This window comes from Cajanus cajan, chromosome 11, assembly GCF_000230855.2.
Source record: "Cajanus cajan strain Asha chromosome 11, NIPB_CcT2T_4, whole genome shotgun sequence".
Taxonomy (NCBI): domain Eukaryota; kingdom Viridiplantae; phylum Streptophyta; class Magnoliopsida; order Fabales; family Fabaceae; genus Cajanus; species Cajanus cajan.
This window is the reverse complement of record NC_138527.1, coordinates 31,778,220-31,798,450: the sequence shown is the minus strand read 5'-3', so window position 1 is coordinate 31,798,450 and position 20,231 is coordinate 31,778,220. Positions and strand designations below refer to the sequence as shown.

Below are 20,231 nucleotides of genomic sequence, written 5' to 3'. Positions count from 1 at the left end.
TTTGTGAATATTATGTTAATTTCAAACATGCTTAGAAGTAGTATGAGATAACTTGAATGTCTCCTTAGTTAATGAAACTTTGATCTCAGTGGTTTCCCTCTTCTCCCTTTCTTTCTGCAGGATTAATTATTGATTTCTTCTTTTGAATTTAAGCCAGGGAGATGACACTTATTTTAGCAAATTCATGAATTTGATCTATTTTTATTTCGCCAATAGCTATATGCAGGTATGCATCCATCGCGATAACAGTGGTTTATAATTGAATATTATTATTAAGATATAATAATGTGCAAGTGACTGCTAATTTAATATAATTGTCTGAAATGCTGCAGCCCTTGATTAGGATGAAAAATCCAGCTCAAACTTGGATCACTTCCTTTTGAGATTATGTGTAGGGACATTTAATTTGGCGATGAAATCTGCTTAGAATTACGAAATGATTGAAATTTTTGAAATCAAAGGCAAAGGCAAAGGCAGATCAAGATGGATAACACGCATATGCTTTTTGTTCGGATGATACTTATCTGTAGCCTCTTGTTCTTCCTTCCCATTTTCTTCCTTTTTTTTTTTTTAACCTTTTGAAAAGTTGATGTCAACAGATAGATGCCAATGAATTAAAAGCAAGATCATGACCAATGTCTTATGTCATATAGCAGTAACACTGGCCGGTTGATACTCATCTTTTTAAACTCAACAGAATTTAAGTCAGCATTTAATTTTGATTTTGATAATTGACTTGAACTATTAAATACTATTATTAGTATTATTAGAATTTTATCAATTATTTTCAGTCAAAAATAATCTAAACAATTAAAAAAAATTGTTGGATGGAAATGCATGCATTTTGAAATTAATTTATTAATAAATTAAAAGTGTTAATTTCTATACATTCAGTGAAAAAAAATATATTGTATGTTAATCTATAAAAGAAATTTATTATTGAATTCTTTTAAAATGATTGAGTAAAAATTATCAAACGTATTATTTTAGTTTGTACATTTTACAGATAAAATGCTTATTATGTATAACTAAATTTTATAATAAATTAAATAAATATTATATTTGAATATATAAATAATATTTAAAAAATTATATAAATAAATATTTTTAAACATATAAATTATACTTTAGATTTATGATAAATAATTTATATTATTTTTAATTATGGAGAATATATTTTAAAATATTAAAATTTAATTCAAAAATAAATATCACAAATAAAAAAAAATTGAATTAGATAAAACGTTATAAGAATTCATAAAAACACTCTCATTGAAGAATAATTCCCAAAAACATTCTTGAACAATATAATTATTTATGTTTAATATATAAGAATTTATTTATGATTAAATGATAGTACAAATTTTTTTTATAGTAACATATACTATTTTCTCATAAATTGAATAAAAGATACAGTTATTTTTGTGCACTTTCAGTATTATTTATTAATCAGAATTAAAATTTAATCTCTATCTTGTTATCCTTTCCTCCATTGAAAAAGAAAAATCATTGTAAAAGTGCAAACATTTATTTAACATGGTTTTGTTAAATAAAAGTTTATTCAGAACTTTACTTGTAAATAAAGGTATAAATTAGTTGAATAACTCGTAAATTCAGGCCATCCATTCAAGTGCTAGTAAATTTTACTAGTATTTTACTAGTATGGTTGTTGGAACTATGAATAAATAATTAGTGAAAAAGTATAGTTTAATATGTAGTAAATACTACATATATAAAGTGATACAGTGTATTCTAAGAATTTAATTTATAATGTAGGAATAGTTTTATTAAAAAAAATAATCTAATTGATATACTAAGAAGAGTGAGAGTACCGCCCTTCATATTGTGTATTCTAATTCTAATTTATAATATAGAAGTAAATTTATAAAAGAATTCTTTTTTTAAAAAAAAAAAGCGAGGAAATAAAAAAGTTCAATATATTCTAAGTTTTTAATTCATTTTGGTGTAAAAAACAGAGTTTTTAATTCATTTTAATTTATTTTATTATAAGTATTTACCGTTTCTAAATTAACTTTTTTATATAATTAAAGGTGTATTAGTTGTTACTAACTTAAGTTTGTGTGAATAACTAGAGACTCTTATAATTTAATCAAGTGATTAGAATTCAAATTTTAACTCTTATTTATAGGAAAAAAAACTCAATTAAAAGATGATATTTTTCTCTGAAGAAGGTTAATTTTATGATTGACGAGTGATATTCTTTGTTAATAATTTGAAAAAAGTGTATTACTTATTTTTTTTAATCATGATATTTGTTAGAAGTGAAGATTAATCTTTATTAAAGATTATATAACACACAAAGTGAATATTTATCTTTTAATTGATCAATTTATTCTCATAATCAAATTTAAAGTTTAAACAACTTAATTAAAAGATATAAGCATATTAATTTATGTGGATAATATTTAGTATATAAGTTGTTTGAGACTTTTTATATTATGCAGGGGGGATTAAAAGATTAAATAGAATAATAATATTTCTTTAATTGTGACATCTCGCTCCAATATTTTTTATTAAAATAGTAAAAAGGCATCGCTTCACCGAAAGAAATAGTCTGGATTTAGAATTATATATTCTTTATATATGTAATTAATCACAAAATTAGACTTTCATTCTACTTAACTAAAAAAAATTCATTACCTATGTATGCTTTTCGTTTTAAATATAAAATAATCGCAACATTTATCTCGTTTATAAAAAATACTTAAAAGAAAATATGATTATCAATCATTGAAATACTTATCAAAACAAAACGTCTTATAGAGATTTATCCAAATGTATATGAAGAAGCTCCTTTCTAGCATTGAGACATAATCGACGGTGGGAAAACAAACACATACTTAAAATGATTTCTTTCTTTGCTGCCCCAATTAATGAACTTTCTGCCAATCGAATCAAAAAAGGTGTGAATTTCAAGCCCACCAAATGGTAGGTTATATGATGACTGCTGAGGTATACATGAATGTTCATGTCAAACAACAGTTTGTTTATTTATTTATATTTCAAAAAAGTGGAACATGATAATCAACTGGATTAGTGAACTAATGATATAATCAAAGACAAAAAAAATCCCCATATCACCTTTTGTTTTTGTGAGTCAATTATGAGCTAAAGCTGAGACATATTTTGTCGTGTCACATTCATGGTGCCTAATCCATGCGTCGCACGCGAATCTTTGACAAACGGGGACATCAAAGGTGGGTGAGACTACTTGGGGAACCCAGTTTACATATTACTCATCATTTTACCAACTACAATTAATTCTCACATATTAAGCTTCCTCAGTTTTTGACAACCCTATAACTCTGCCATCAATAACTTCTTCCCCACCTAGCTAATAAAATTAGTACTACTAACTATACCAAATCTTGCTTTTCATAAGATTAGAAAAGAGTAACACACACTCACACTTTCAAGATTGGGAGGAGAAATTTGTTATATGTTTCTCTTAAAATAAATTGACTATAATTCATTTGCAAACGTATTGGTATGTCACAATTAAGATCGACATATACTTCCTTTCTCTTGAATTATATAACTCGATGTCCTTATTTGGATATGAGCTTAAAAAAATATCTTCAAATTATGAATTCTCCAATTTTTACTCTTATTCCTTTGAAATGTCTCACCTATATATATGTACCAAACTGTTCTTGCTTCTTAAATTGAATTACAACACTCTATTTATATTGGGGAATTGGTATGTATTGAAGTTATGATTGGCATCATGTATTTTTTTATTCAATTCGGTAGCTAGGGAGAAAGTTTCCAAAGTGAGAGCACCTTCAATAATGAATACCCCGATCCCTAGCTTTACATACTAAATTGACCTGTTTCCCCAACTAGCTTTAAATAAGGTATTATACTATCTCATAGGATTAGGTACCTAACGAAGAGGACAAATCAATAAAGAAACTTCATGGAGGTGAGACTGATCATTTAGCCGCGGGCTTGTGTACGTTCGTACTGATCCCATGATCAATTACATAGTTAAGTGAAATTTTATGTTTTAGTTTATGCCTTATATGATCCATTTGCTTTTTGCCTAATAAAACACAAACATCATCGGATTAAAATATTGCAATAGGCTTTTCGCTTTCATCAACAACAAAATGTAGTGGTTATGGTGCAAATTAACTCATAAATGCATTACAGCATATAAAGTACCCAGGCCCAGCAGAAACTTTTTCTTTTTCTTTTTTTCGGACAAAGTCCAGTTCAATGCTGTTGCCAAGAGCAAACACAATATCTACCTATTAAGACTATTATCATTTTAAAATGTCTTGCTTTATTCACAAAAAAACAAAAATGCCATGGTAGGGTAGGAATGAACACTACATTCTCGTATATATTAACTATTTACATAATGGTAAATGATTATTTATACGTACACAGATTAGTAAATCTAATTATATAATACTCAATGAGAACTAATTATTATAGTATGTAACTATTGGTACAGCTATTTTAGTATCGATGCAGTTATTTATGTATGTCATAATATAATATCACTGTGTTCTGACCGTTGAATTAAAAAAAATGAAAGAAAAAAAAAATAGGTTCCTAAAAAGTGGCAGCTGATAAATATCGTATATTTTTGTGTAATGTCTTTATACAGAATAACCATGCAGTGTCAGTGTGTGAAATTGTGAATATTGTAGACAAGCACATAGGACAGCAGATTCTCTTAAAAGAAAAAGTGATTCTGATGGATGTCCATAGAAAGAAGCAAAAAGAATAGTATATATGTATATAGCAGAAACAAACAAGAGAGAAAAGAAAGAAGAAAACAAATACTAGGGTAGTATAACCAGAGACAGAAGCTAATTGGCATCGAAAGTTAAGGTGGGTGGAATGGAACTTGGGCTTTCGCACTTGGTGCGGTTGATGTGTTTTCCCTTTTCAACTTCTTGTACGTGCGTGTCTATAGCTATGAGAGACAGGGTGACCCCACAATATGAAGGATGGTAGATAGGAAAGGGAAAGATATGTTGGCACACCTCAGCCAAATGGGAAAGCAATAAGGGGCAGCCACATTTTTTAATTTAAGATATATTTCATTGGAAATTCAGATACTAATCTTTTGATATAGAAATCTATTTAAGAGGGCGAATTTCTCATAACAGATATTTTTCTATACACATCGATATCAATATTGAATCGCATATGACGTACTTAATAGATATGGTTATCAGTTAACTAATTCACACTAGGTTGGATAAAAAGGTGAATTAGACTTTTAATTAATGGCCAAAATCATTTGAGCAGCATTGGTCCTAGTGTGATTCTGGAATGATACAGGATAAAGTTGTTGCCCTTGATTGATGAGCACAACTAGATAGCACCATATAATATGCATCACCTAGCCAGACATGCCATGCACTATTGACGGACTCTTTAGCCTTATGAGATTTGTATACATGCATGTATTGTCTAATGCGTACAAAATTTAAGTCACGTAAAGGGATTCTCTAGGCAACAAAAGTGATAACCCAAAAGGGGTGTAGAGTAGTGACAGTAGATAATGCTTAAGGTTAAGGGTACCTTGTGTCCTACAAGAAGAGTTCCTTTCCGTGGCATGCATTTTTAACATTGATCATAGACTTCAAGAGATGTCAAATACGTACCTACATGGGGTTATGTCGGGTGTAACCTCGTGGACCGACCGGATAATTAACACCCCAAGTCATTTCAGTTTTCGGTGTCTAACAAATTATTCAACCACTGATAAGGGAATTAATCGAAGGTGTCCATTTTTTCAACACCTAAAAGTTGTAAGATTAAATTTTTAAGCTTAGCCAGCCACAGACCAACCCACAGTTGCATGGCTTGTGGATTCATATGACCTTTCAATCTGACTTGTCCTACTCCCACAATGTTGTTTTAAATGCAATATATACTGAGAAATTTTAATTGTTAAATAATGCATTGTTGCACGATTGCCCTGTCTCTTTCATCCCTAAACCCCCTTCTCCCCAGGGATATAGCCCCCCTTCCCCCCAAAGTACTACTGATTGAACTTTATCGTGCTTCGTTACTTTTCTGGTTTCTTTCTTCTATATGATTAGCATATTATCAAAGAATTTGTCTTTTTTAATTTTTGGTCTACAGGAATTCTTTCTTTACTCCTTCATTTTTAATATTATCCTTCAAACCTTTTCATTATGCTAAATTAAAAAAAAAATACTTTCTCGATCTTTTTTACCATAAAAGAAAGATGCGAAGATAGTGTTGTCACAAAAAAAATAAAAATAAATAAATATATATATATATATACTGTCAGTATAAAGTTTTTTTACACTGACAACTAATTATATATTTTAATTGTGTCATATTTCTGTTAAAAGTAAATATGTTTATAGTGACATGTCATAATTAAAAGATATAATTAGTTGTCAGTATAAAAAAACTTTATACTGGCAGTGTATAGGTGATTAACTCATATATATATATATAAGGGTTATAATTACATCAGTGTAACTTTTACTAAGTATTACACCGCTCAATAACTTTATATTAATTATGAATTTTGTAAATTTAACCGTTAGATTGAAAGTTCATATCATTTTATACGTATAATCAAATTTTGTTAAAATTGAACAACAACTTGAAGTTAATCAAATTGTTCATATTTTAGTGTATTTTAAAATGAATATATTACGTTAATTTTATTTTATAAAAATGAAGTATTAAATCATCTTGGATTAATATAAAATTTTGTATATATGATCTAAGAGATATGAACTTTCAATCTAACGGTTGGATTTACAAAATTTACAGTTAATATAAAGTTATTGAGTAGTGTAATACTTAATAAAAGTTACACCGATGTTATTATAACCCCCTCATATTTATATATATATATATATATATATATATATATATATATATATATATATATATATGTGTGTGTGTGTGTGTGTGTGTGTGAGAGATGCATATTAAAGTTAGTATAATTACATTAATATAGGATAGAATGAGGATTTGATCAATCAAATCATTGTGTTTTATGTTTTTATTAATCAAATTTCATCCTCTTAAATTATATGATAATTTATCGTATTATTTTATTTTAATATATAATATAATATTTAAAATATATAAATATTTATCATTTGTAATTTTAATTTTTTAAAATATTAAAATTACAGTTATTTTAAGATACAAAGATTATGTTGATGACATGATTACCATAAAGGATGGTGTTGATGAAATTGCATAATTGAAATTGTAATTAACTTGAAAATTAAAGATGATTACTTTTTGATATTATTTATTTTGGGATTGAAGTAACTCACTTTCACTATAGACCAAATTTAACGTGTGAAAAAGTTATATGAAGAGATTGATACTATAATCTTTTAAATAAAAGGTGAGTCATGCAAAGACATCACTATATATTCAAGACATTTTGAATAACGTTGGCATCTCTAGGACTATCAATCATTTATAACATGCTAAATAAAAATTAATTAGAAAATAAAGTAAACAAAAGTGGGAGGACTAGATCAAAACCCACAATAGAATTTAGCAAAAATGAAAGGAAGATAAAATTTCTATGAAAAAAACATCCCTAGAACAAAAAGGAAGAAGATTCCACCGAACAAAATAAGTTCTAGAAGAAAGGCTAAGAGCAGTCAATCGAGAAATGCATTAATTGATTACCTTCTATGTAAATGTGTGAAGAAAAAAAAATGCATGGATATCAACAAGAGAAGACACCAAAGCCATCTACCTCTTAGAGTTCAAGGAACAATATTTGCATTAGATAGAGCAAGCAACACAAGCTTAAAATCACTTTTGAGCCATAAATTAAGTCATCCCATATCATAAAATAGCAATTATAGTTGCCACTATCTCAGCATAAAAAGTAATCTGGATACCAATATAAGTAGAGAATTCACCCAAAAATTCATCTTTAGAATTTCTAAATATTTCACCACCAATTGTGTGTCATGGACAACTAGTAGCCACTCTATTTGTGTTATATTTGACAAAATCACTAGCTGGAGGATGCCAATCAACTTGTATGATCTGAGGAGGCTTTGGAAGATGAATAATGTGTAGGAAAGTTGTTTAAGCAAATGTACATCTGTCCAAGAATGAGAAATATAACTATTTATCAAAGTACTAGATATCAAAATAGCTAGTTGAATCAGCATAATGGTTTCTCTACAAGAATAATGATATTATAAAAATGAATTTGGTTTCTACAATGCGAAACTACCTAAATCACTTGTGCAACAGCAGTAGATAGGACATACTTAACTTGCCTACTCCATAATTTGCTAAAGAACAATAACAATGATATTACTAAAGAACAATCTAGTGGATGATTAATAATACGTTGCAACCAAGACCAGATTGAAACAACAGACAGACAATTGAGAAATAAATGTTCAAGAGTCTCATTAGAGAAACCACAAAGACTACACATAGACACTATTGTGATACCTCTTAATCGCAAATTGTCATCAATGCAAACTTTATTATGAATCAAACGCCAAACTAAACAGACCCTAAAGGGAGGAATAATTTTCGACCAAATGATAGATGCATAGGGCTATTGCAATACCCTAGGTTAAAGATATTAATGAGCCTCATAAAAAATAAAAATCTCGCTATAAGAGTGCTTCCAAACGTATTCATCTTCTTCCTAATATTAATATTAAACAGGTCGATGAAGAAATACAGGTTCAAATATGTATGGATTATCTCTACACTACAAGAAATGTTACATATAGATACAATATATATATATCTATTTGATATATAGTTACATACAATTTTAGTGATGATTTTGAATGAGATTTACCAACATATTTTGTGTCACTATAATTTATACTCATACTTTTTAACAATATATCAACATATATTATATTTATTGTGTGTATAAAAGTAATTTTTAGTGACATAATATATGACAATTTTCTTATAATCTCAACAAATCATCTTAATCATATGCACAATGCAAAGCATATTGAACCATTTATTTGAGAAAACGGTTCCATTTTGTACTATTAAGTTCCAATCAAAGTCGTGTAATATGCAAGGCCATTAAGGTACTTAGCTTAGGCTCCTCTTAAATTACATGTATATTGATTAATAGAAATCAACTGTACGTTGATTGATTTGTTGTGTTCTTATATATAATTATTGTACTAGTTTAATTTAGTCTTCGACATATCCACAATTAGGATATTAATATTGATAAGTTGAGCTGTCTTCCCATTAATATGTTATATTCACTAATAATAGTCATGTTGCACCAATGCATATATTGTAATATTTGTATTGGGATTTGAGTTATTGGCTATTTAGCTATTAAATGCTTGTAATTTCGTTTGTTCAGTTGCTCTCTTCAATAGAATAAGTATGCTTATAATTAAGCATACTATATTTTTAAACTTCTATTCATTAGATTTTGAGAGAGAAAAAATATGTAATCGTTATTAATTTGATTCAGTACATATATTTTTACCAAATTTGTCATTTTTATTTCAAGTTATTTCAACAATTTCTATTTTTTTTAAAAAAAACTTGAAGTGAATTGTTAAAATAGATCATTAATCTCAGATTATTGTACTAGATAATATCAGTATGTAAGTACGTGAGTAAATGGTCAATTTGATCGATATTTGAAATTATACTTGTGTTGTTATATTAATATGTAAAATTAAGGAAAACTTAAATAAGTTATGAACTTTTTTTTTAAATTAATTATACTTTTGTTGTTGTATTAATATGTGAAACTAAGGAAAATTTAAATAAGTTATAAACATTTTTGGGATTTCATTTAAGATCTTAAATTTTTATTTTTTTTGGTCACACTACATTTCTTATTACACTAAAAAAAATATTATGTAATGACACACATCCAATAGTGATATAATATTTATCATTAATAATTATTTTTACTTACATTATAAATACAATATATATTAATATATATATTGTTAAAAATTGTAAATATAAATTATAATGACACACAATATTATTATTGAATCTTATTCATAATTAATACTAAAATTATATATAATTATATAGCAAGTTAATTTGTATTTATATATATTATTTTTATATTAACACTTTTTATATAACATTTTTTTGTAATATTATTATCACTTGAGTCCTTAAAAATAAAAAATTTTAAAAAAAATCTTAGTCGACTTAGGACGTCCCATGTATATTTTCTAGACACGGTTCTGGTTCCAATAATATATTCATACTTAAAATAATACAAGAGGTTTAATTAATAATATAAAAAAAACTTTAATAGATTAACGGTTGTCTGAAAAAAGGTTTTGAAGATTAAAAGAGGGAGTATTGTTCCTTCCACCTAACTTTTTATTTATACACGAGTCTTTTGTAGTTACTCATTCCCTAATACAAAACCCAAAACTCTTTTTTGAAAACGAAAGATTGAATAAAAAAAATTATAATATCATAAATAAAAAAATATAACTTAATCTTTGTTTTTGCAACTAGGAAAATAATTATGTTTTGTGGGACATGAAATATGGACTTTCATTCCCTACAGCTCCATTTCCCCTTACCCTCGTAGACTTTCTCGAAGCCTTCCTTAATAATTATCTCCCAAATAAATTGTCAAATTAGAGCTAACAATTATTTAATATGATTAATCACAACCACCCATCCATTAGTAATCCCATAATAGAATCAATCACTTTCTAAACTAATTTATGCATGATATTTTGACAGATTAGTTCACCATATCAAAACATCAAAAGTTACTTTAAAATCTCTCTTTTTATAAGAAATTATTTGCTAGTTCAGAATTATATAACATGCAATTAAAATTTTCAATTTACAAAGAAGATTTAATGATACTTAAGTACATATAAGTGTAGATTAATAGAGATTAATTAAGAATGATGTGTTTGAGAAGTAGTAAACTAATTTTTGCTCCTTTTATTATTCTAAAGCAAATTGCTATCGAGGATTGGTAGAAGGTTAGAGGGTCCCAAAGCTATGAAGAAAGGAAAGAAATAGGGGTCCCGTGGTGTCGAGTGGCTACCCCGTTGGGTGGCATTGAGAAAGACCCGTTAACAGCAGCGTCTATGGTTACGCTCTCGTATCATAATTAAACTTGTTTTTTGTTTCTTAGTTGTGTGGTTCCTTGTATCTCTACTTGTCAATTCCATTTTTGACCCTTTTCCTATCTCTATTTACTTCCATTGCTATCATTTACACAAAGCATTGAGCGAGCCAACACGGAGTATGGTCCGGGTATCTAGCAGACATTGATGGAGCCAAGACATTGCCAACGTGTCGTTTTGCATTACTTTTGTTTTGGTTTTGGCTAAACGAATGAACCAACCAACTAATGCAAACTCTATCTTCCCCATAATATGTCCTCAACTGCTCTCCATAACCTACCTCTTGCTCCTATTACCTTCAAACTATTCTCAATCCTTCTCTCCATTCATAACACTAATAATGTCCTTAATTACTATTGCCTACATTTCTGACATAGGCAAGTCATGGCTAGTCTGCCTCAAAAAAATTATCGCAATTATATAAAGGAAAAAAAAAAGAGACAAGTATTTTTTGGGTGTCTCTATTTAATTTTTTAAATAAAAATTATATAATGAATAAGTAAAAGTCTGTGGTTTTGGAAGTATAATTTATACCAAAATAGAACAATTTTAAATTTTAGTGAGAAATCGAATTTTAATTTATTTTTTTATTTAAATATATTAAAAATAGACTTAAACCGCATATATATTTTGCCACCAAAATTTTATGATTTTTTTGAATTTTATTACTTAATTTTTGAATTTGCACATTTGTTACACATGTACAACTTTTAAAATAAACACACATCTTGTTGTCTTGTTACTTGATTGTCAAAGTTATAGACTATTAAGGAAACATATTAATCATTATAATTAATGTAAATAAATAATGTGACATATAGATAATAATATGACAAAATATGTGACGTTAGTAGTTAATTAACAACTTTAAACGATCTAGCAACAGAAGACAAAATATGTTAAATATAAATTAAAATTTGAGTAGCAAAAATTTACGAAATCAAGAAACTTGGTGAAAAAAACCCTAAAAACTATTAAGCAAAGGAAATGTTCCTGTGTTAGGATACATACTTCACTTATCCTTGTTGTAGCGGGTCTGATCCTTGGTCTCGGTCTTTCCGTTCCTATCCGGGTAGTCCGATGTGAGGGGGGCGTGCCTGCAAAGACACTCCAACGCTCAAGTAAGTGCTCGGCGTAATAAATGCGGTAGTTGAAAGTTAGTTACGTACCTCGCTGGGGTCTTATTTATAGTGATTCTTATTGGGCCGCGATTAAGGACTAGGCCCCGGGAAATTAGGGGGCTAATCCGGTGTATTACATAAATTAATCTCTCCATAATTATCGTGGCGTAAATCCGTGACTTGGCCGAGCACACCGACACGTTCCGTTCAGATTGTGAGTGGTCGGTGGGCTCGGATATTCGACCTGGTTGTCCACGGACTCGGGTATTCGGCCTAATCGGCCACGAACTCGGGTATTCGGCTTAGTCGGCCACGAACTCGGGTATTCGACCTAGTCGACCACGAACTCGGGTATTCGGCCTAGTCGGCCACGAACTCGGGTATTCGGCCTAATCAGCCACCATACGGTATATGTACAAAATATCTTGGATAAGCACGAGTGACTAAAGACTCTCGTTGTTTAACTAATTATTCAGATTTCAACTTCTAACTTTTGTGTATAAAAAAAAAAAAAAATTCAAGTCGAATAAATATACTTTTTTATGATGAACCTAAAAAAATAAAAATAAATAAATAAAAATACAATATAAATAATAATTAAAATATTATATAACTTTTTATTCATCAAAATTCAAATATAATTCGAACTTAGAACGTGTGGTTACTTAAAATACATATCATTATACTTTATACTCAACGTTGTCACTAAAATTTGGCTAAAAATTTTGCCTTATTTTACCGGTCAGCCTATCTTATTTTGATATCATTATGTGGCAATCGGAAGAATTTGGATCTTCTCTCGCAATATTCTCTCTTTAACCTTTATCCTGTAACATTAATAACCATTAAATATATCTTGGCTCAAATTTAATTTTATAAAAATCATTTAAAAAGTTACATTAATTATAAGATTAAATTTAAACCATTAAATATATTTAATGATTATTAATGTTACAGAAGAGAGGCTGGAGAGAGAATATTGCAGGAGAAGATTTAAATTCCAATCGGAAAGGCAGTAAAGTTCATGCGTATATATGATAACAAGGCTTTTTAGGTATTTAATTGCTGATATCAATTGGGCTCATAAACATATTTGACCAGAAAGACTTGCCATATTCAGTGATATATTGTTATCACAATCAGTTACCTAAGCTTAAATGACAATAATCATATATATATTGAGTCAAGATCCTGAGTCCAAGTGTAATCATTAAATCGGCCGAGTTGAAAAAATATTCACCATGATTGTAAATTTTATGAATGACTAGTAAAAGACATTTCATATCTCCTTAAAAGAAGAAAAAAGAAATACTGACGATTAGTTATAACTTAACATTGAAATTTGTAATCAAATTTCATTATTATAAAGAGATACAAATGTGGAACTATTTATTCTTAACAACTTTTTAGTGTTTTTCCATTATATTCCATCGAATGATCGTACCCACGCCAATCGGTCTCATTGTTCCTTAACAGTTGTAATCAAAGAAAGGATCCCACAAATATCACAAACTCACAAGTAATTGCGTCGTGAGAATCCAAAGCCAAACAAGGTTTGAAGAAGAACCTCAACTGCCGGATTAACCCGTTTTAAGAGAGCACCAAAAATTTAAATTTCCACCAGAAAGCTTGACTTTACCTAAACATACACCAACATATCAAGATCAAACAACCTCAGGTTTCTTGGCTTCACTCCAATAATGGGCCAAGTTTCAATATTCTGGACCACTTGCAATGAATGAAAATTAATGTTCATCCCAAAAGCAAAGAAAAAACTTCCAAGAGATAAACAATGGCAGTTGGGTTATTTATGGAAAGCGTAAGGCCAATCTTCATATATGACTTTATAATAACATATATATAAAAGAAAAATGAAATTATGTTAATATACGGACTCCATCCGCTAATCATGTGTGTGATACTGATAATACACTTATAGTTATACGCATGTCAACCTTTTTCCTGTAACTTTCACGTCATTCTTTTTTCTTTTTTTCATTCTCTAAAATACTATAAGCACCTTTTAATACGTTATTATTATGCGTAAAACATCCTCTCTTAAATATTCTGCGTTTGAAAAGGATATAAATATGAAAGATGTACGATGTTGCGTATAAAATAAAATAGTGTTTGACTAAAATAATCCAGGGGTACTGGCATCTATAAACACGAGAAACGAAAGATAATAAGAAAATTTGCATTTTGCAATGGTAATGATGAGAATACGGAACACAAGTGGGCGCAGGATAAGCACGTGGGAGCTGCCTTTAGAATTGCACGCTGCCACTGGCATGTCTCCATAGTTGCATAAAAAATATAAAAAAAATAAAAAAAACAAAAAAAACTCTAACATCATATTCTTCTTAGAAATAAGAAAGCAAGATTTGCTACAAATAAAATTTTCCAACTTTTCCTTATACGGTTCGAATTTTTCGATGCATGATTGGCAGTTTCTGTATTGGGAGTGTATCCTGATGCTCTTACCTTACCTTGTAAATAGACCTCGTTATCTCAACTCTGAACCCATTCCTTATTTTATTTGACCATTTCTAATAGTAGCATCGTTTATTTATTATTAGATAATATAGTACATGACATCAGAATAAATGGGAGTGTTTTTCTTTGTATTATTTGACCATTTCTAATACATGCACATGCCTCTATATGCATTTTACTGCATGATATACTGAGGGGAGTGTGACAAGTCTGAGGCTGAATTTGATGAGATTGCATTTCCTTTAAATCGTTTTATTTAAAATGTCGAAATCACTCATGGGGATAATTATGTGACTGAAAGGACATAACTTAGGCGTGTTTGATCTTCAGTGTTTCTTTCAAACCATATATGTCATCCATCCTACCTATTTAAACTACTATATATTATTTTGCTCTCACAGCAAGCCCCTTGGTTTTCCTTTCCTCTTGGAACTTCTACACCTTCTCTCCTCCAACGAAATTCTATCTTTATTATTATTATTATTATTATTTCACTTTTTATATTTCTGAGAGTTCTGAACTATTCTTGAAGGACTCTGACACTGTGAGGTCTGTCGGCTCAGTATTCAGTGTTCCACTTGGGCTTTCTCAGCACGAAAATCCATTCCTGGCTTTGGTTTTTGTTTAGAGCTTATTTCACTATCTGTTAGTTGCACTTCTTCTGAGACTGAATTATGCAAGTAGCTAGTGAGAAGTAGCGCGTGATTTGGATGATAAGAAACTGAAAGCCATGAAGTTCATGAAACTGGGATCTCGTCCTGATACATTCTACACTGCAGAGGCAGTAAGGCAAGTCTTTAACTCATCAATTTGTTTCTCTCAAATGATGTATGACGTGTTTTTAGTGGATATTGACTATAGTACTTTTCTTTGTATTCAGGTCAGTCTCTTCTGAAGTTTCCAGCGACCTCATAATTCAGGTTAAGGGAAGTAGGTATCTTCTTCACAAGGTATGAATATGTTCCATCCTTGAAGCCTTTTATGCTGTGAAGTTGTGAATGATAGATATTGTTTATTTTGTTTGTTGTTTTACTTATTCTGAAGTTCATGGTGGTGGTGTTCAGTTTCCCTTGCTGTCCAAGTGTTTGAGGCTGCAAAAGTTATGTTCAGAGTCTCCTGATTCTTCTTCTCAGCACCAAGTAGTCCAACTCGCTGATTTCCCTGGTGGGGTGGAGGCATTTGAGTTGTGTGCTAAGTTCTGCTATGGAATAACCATCACTCTGAGTCCTTACAACATTGTGGCTGCACGATGTAGTGCTGAGTACCTGCAGATGACGGAGGAGGTTGAGAAGGGGAACTTAATTCAGAAGCTTGAGGTTTTCTTTAACTCATGCATTCTACGTGGCTGGAAGGATTCTATTGTGAGTCTTCAGACCACAAAAGCGTTGCCTATGTGGTCAGAGGACTTGGGAATTACCAGCAGGTGCATTGAAGCTGTTGCAGCAAAAGTTCTAAGCCACCCCTCTAAGGTTTGTTTGTCACATAGCCATTCCCGAAGAGTGAGGGATGATGTGTCTTGCAATGGCACCGAGAGTCTGAGGCATAACAAGTCAGGAAACAAGGGATGGTGGGGTGAAGATTTGGCAGAACTCAGCATAGACCTGTATTGGAGAACCATGATAGCAATCAAATCTGGTGGCAAGATTCCCTCAAACCTCATTGGAGATGCATTAAAAATCTATGCATCTCGGTGGCTACCTAATGTTACCAGCAATGGACACCTCAAGAAGCAAGCTGTTTCTGACTCAGACTCGGAGTCAGTTAGTGAAGTAACTTCAAAGCATCGTCTGCTTTTGGAGTCACTAGTGAGCTTGCTTCCAGCTGAGAAAGGTGCTGTTTCTTGTGGCTTCCTTTTGAAGCTCTTGAAGGCATCCAATATTCTTAATGCTTCTTCATCTTCTAAGATGGAATTGGCAAGAAGGGTAGGGCTTCAATTGGAGGAGGCCACTGTGAATGATCTTTTGATACCCTCACTTTCTCGCACAAATGATACAGTGTATGATGTTGAGTTGGTGATGACCATATTGGAGCAGTTTATGGCACAAGGGCAGAGCCCTCCAACTAGCCCTGCGAGATCCAGGATGGCCTTTGAAAGAAGGAGGTCTCGTTCAGCTGAGAATATTAACTTAGAATTTCAAGAGAGTAGGAGGTCCTCTTCTGCATCTCACAGTTCGAAATTGAAGGTTGCAAAGCTTGTGGATAGGTATCTTCAAGAAGTTGCCAGAGATGTGAATTTTCACTTGTCGAAATTCATTGCCCTGGCTGAGATTATACCAGATTTTGCAAGACATGATCATGATGATCTCTACAGAGCTATTGACATTTATCTGAAGGTAAAATATTAGAACAAAATATCTACTGTGTTTACCAATTTACTGCCTTTTATATTTTACATACCCTGGTAAAAATAAGTGGTTAAGAATTAAGAAGAAAAAAAAACGGTGGCCGAGTAGATTTCGTTTTCACATTTTAGTATGTGGGACAGAATTAGTGGATAACCAACTCTCTTGACCTTAAAATATTGTCTTACTCAACATTTATTGGCGGTTAGGTGTTGACTGACCCACCTGAAATTTAGCCTAACTGTATCCACATTCTGACCGATATAGTTGCAGGATGTATTCAGGTGTCTGTAATTTCATTTGGCTAAAAACGGGAAGAGAAATTTCCTGTCAAAGCTGTGATAGAGTTATATCATATTTCTTCTCAGTACTAGGTCCAAGTAGATAGGGAGAAGGGGAAAAGGAGATGCATGTTCTTTAGTCCTTCACATGATTGATTGTGTGTCTTCCTTGAGAGGAGATTTTGACCATTTATGCATTCTTTCCATTTAGCTAAATTCCACCTCAAAGAACTCGTTACTGATGTAACATGTCTGGCTGTCAGTTCAGTCAAACTAGTACTACTAGAAATTAGGCCACGGAAGTAAGAATTATAAGTAAAATTATTTTGTGAGTGAGGGGTGTCTTGTATTACTCAAATTTATGTGTTGTTTAACTGATAACAAATACAGGCTCATCCAGAACTCAACAAAAGTGAAAGGAAGAGATTGTGTCGAATTCTTGACTGCAAAAAACTGTCTATGGAAGCTTGCATGCATGCAGCACAAAATGAGCTACTTCCTCTGCGTGTTGTAGTTCAAGTTCTCTTCTTTGATCAAGCTAGAGCAGCAGCAGCTGGTGGCAAAGTGACTGACTTACCAGCCAATATCAAGGCATTACTCACTGCACATGGTATTGACCCATCAAAACATGCAGCACCATTAAGCACCACTACAAGTATACATGCTGAGGACAATTGGAGTGTTTCTGGCTTCAAGTCACCAAAGTCAAGGTCTTCAACTCTGAGGATGAAGCTAGCTGAAGATGATGATTTCAATCAAAATGGTTTGCCACCTGATGGAATTGGAAGGAATTCTAGATTTAAGGCCATATGTGCTATTCCAACCCAACCCAAAAAAATGCTTAGTAAGTTCTGGTCTGCCAATAGAACTACCACTGAAAAGAATCGAGTGAAATCTGTTTAATTTTCAAGTTGGTAATGGTAATTTAGAGGGTAACATATACTCCTTTTTTTCTTTCTGCAAAGCGCCATGTAACTTCTAGGAAAATCCAAGAATCTAAATGTGCATTGTTGATGTAACCTATAATAATAAGAAAAGATTTTCCCAGCACGAGGGGAAATCTCTTTGGTAATTCTCATGTCAAAAGCTGGAGTAGGAATCTTAGGTGTCAGTGACAAATCGTGGGGCCAATGGTGCTGTGTTTGTCTACAAATCTGCAACACCTGTCTCTTGTCATTTGCTGTAGCTCCTTGGGTCCTGACATTGTTGACAAATTTTTTCGTATTTTCATGTGCCTCTTTATATTTGTCTTATTTATTTGTATCCACACAGATAATCCGCTTTATTGAATTGATACCCAATTATGAACAAGATTTGAAGTGTTGTGGCACATAATAAAACATGTATTTATTGTGCTTTTTTTTAGTTAGAAGAGATTTGTCATTGATCATCATGCTGTAAAACAAAATTGGTATCAAAGATGATGTGCCATACAAAGCTGACCAAAAAGTAGGTCAAATAAACCAGAAAGCATAAGATCTGCCAATGATACTGATATGCTTGCTTCAAAGAAGCATATTATTAAAGCCAACAACTGAAAACTAATTGGATTATCTGTACATAACTCAGCAAGGTTCCTTTCAAATAAACACTTAGATAAACCTCTAAGGGATCTATACTAACTAATATAAGCAAAAAGCACCCAAGGGCATATAAGGGTGTTCCATTTAAAGCAAAATCTTCTCAGCTTAATTGAATAAATTTGTCTGACAATTATTGAGGCCAAGAAGTCTTAATTCCTTGACTTTCCTTAGTTTCTAAAAATTGTATAGGTGATCAGTTGACTTCTTAGATAGAGTGGATACATTGATGAAGGTCATTTTCATTCTCCCTTATACTAAGGTTGTTAATAATTATAAACAACTTAGTTTTCTGTACAATCGTTGGAATGAACCATGTGCCATAGAGTCATACACCCTGCTTTGTAGTGAAGTCCAAACTCACAAACTGAAACCGACCATTCTCACTGTTTTTACGGCTGTAACTACAAAATATGAATACTTTCAACTGAAGCATGCAAAGAGAAAATCAAATAGTGGCGAACTGGCAGTGACTGTCATTATCATCAATGCTGCAATCATGGTCACCATCATCTCAGTTTCCTTGGCCATGACCAACTGTTTCATGAGCATGTCCGCTATAAACGGTCAATGTTACTTATTGACAAAATTTTGCACTGTTCAATCACTTAGGATCCCTTGTGATATTCTTTCCTTCTTCAGTGATTCTAATTACAATACAATCATTTGGCGGGAAAGTCTTCTCATCAACCACCATGATGCAATCTCCTATTTCCTAAAGGATTGTCTCATCTGGGTTACACACTGTTTCACATTGGTTAATTAAAAATTGAAGATGCAGAGATAAAACTATGGTAGAAAATTACTCGCAAGCCGATTTCTTAAAGTGCATGTCACCAAGAAAATAACACCAACAATTTTGTAAGCTACTCGATTGTTTGTCGATCCAAAGGAGCAATAAAGTCAGCATAAACGGAGCAGAGTTCATAAAACATTAAATGTAAGAATGTAACATTTGTATGCACTATGAAGTAGATAGAAATAACTACAGTAGCTTAATAATTAAGATTCGATTCATCAGAAGATCAATGCACTTAAATTATCAAACCCATGTTGGCATTATCACTAGCATCAACCATGAAAGAATAAACCAATGATGCCTGATCAGGGGCTTTGGTGACTCCATGCTTTTGGTCCTCTAAAGGCTTGGGATTTTGAAGTCTACCCCCTATTGAACCGGTATGTATAGTCTACTAGAAATACTCCATTTGTCTCAATAAATAATGAAGTATTGTATAAGAAAAAAAAAGTTTTGAAATAAGTGTCAGTT

The 20,231-nt window shown here is 31.2% G+C and overlaps 1 protein-coding gene across 1 annotated transcript; it reads left to right on the top strand.

Annotated features, from left to right (window-relative positions):
- Positions 1-14,986: 14,986 nt before the first annotated feature.
- LOC109800882 (BTB/POZ domain-containing protein At1g67900) lies at positions 14,987-18,605 on the top strand. The gene is made up of 4 exons (XM_020361797.3): positions 14,987-15,547; positions 15,639-15,708; positions 15,823-17,091; positions 17,772-18,605. Exons 1-4 carry the CDS (start codon positions 15,489-15,491, stop codon positions 18,282-18,284), a joined length of 1,911 nt encoding a protein of 636 aa, XP_020217386.1. The 5' UTR covers positions 14,987-15,488; the 3' UTR covers positions 18,285-18,605.
- Positions 18,606-20,231: the final 1,626 nt, after the last annotated feature.

Bases quoted from the DNA above. Each gene is read 5' to 3' on its own strand.
- LOC109800882 (XM_020361797.3), top strand. From the start codon at position 15,489: ATGAAGTTCATGAAACTGGGATCTCGTCCTGATACATTCTACACTGCA. The intron at 15,709-15,822 runs GTATGAATATGT...GGTGGTGTTCAG, and splicing joins GTAGGTATCTTCTTCACAAG to TTTCCCTTGCTGTCCAAGTG. The intron at 17,092-17,771 runs GTAAAATATTAG...TAACAAATACAG, and splicing joins CTATTGACATTTATCTGAAG to GCTCATCCAGAACTCAACAA.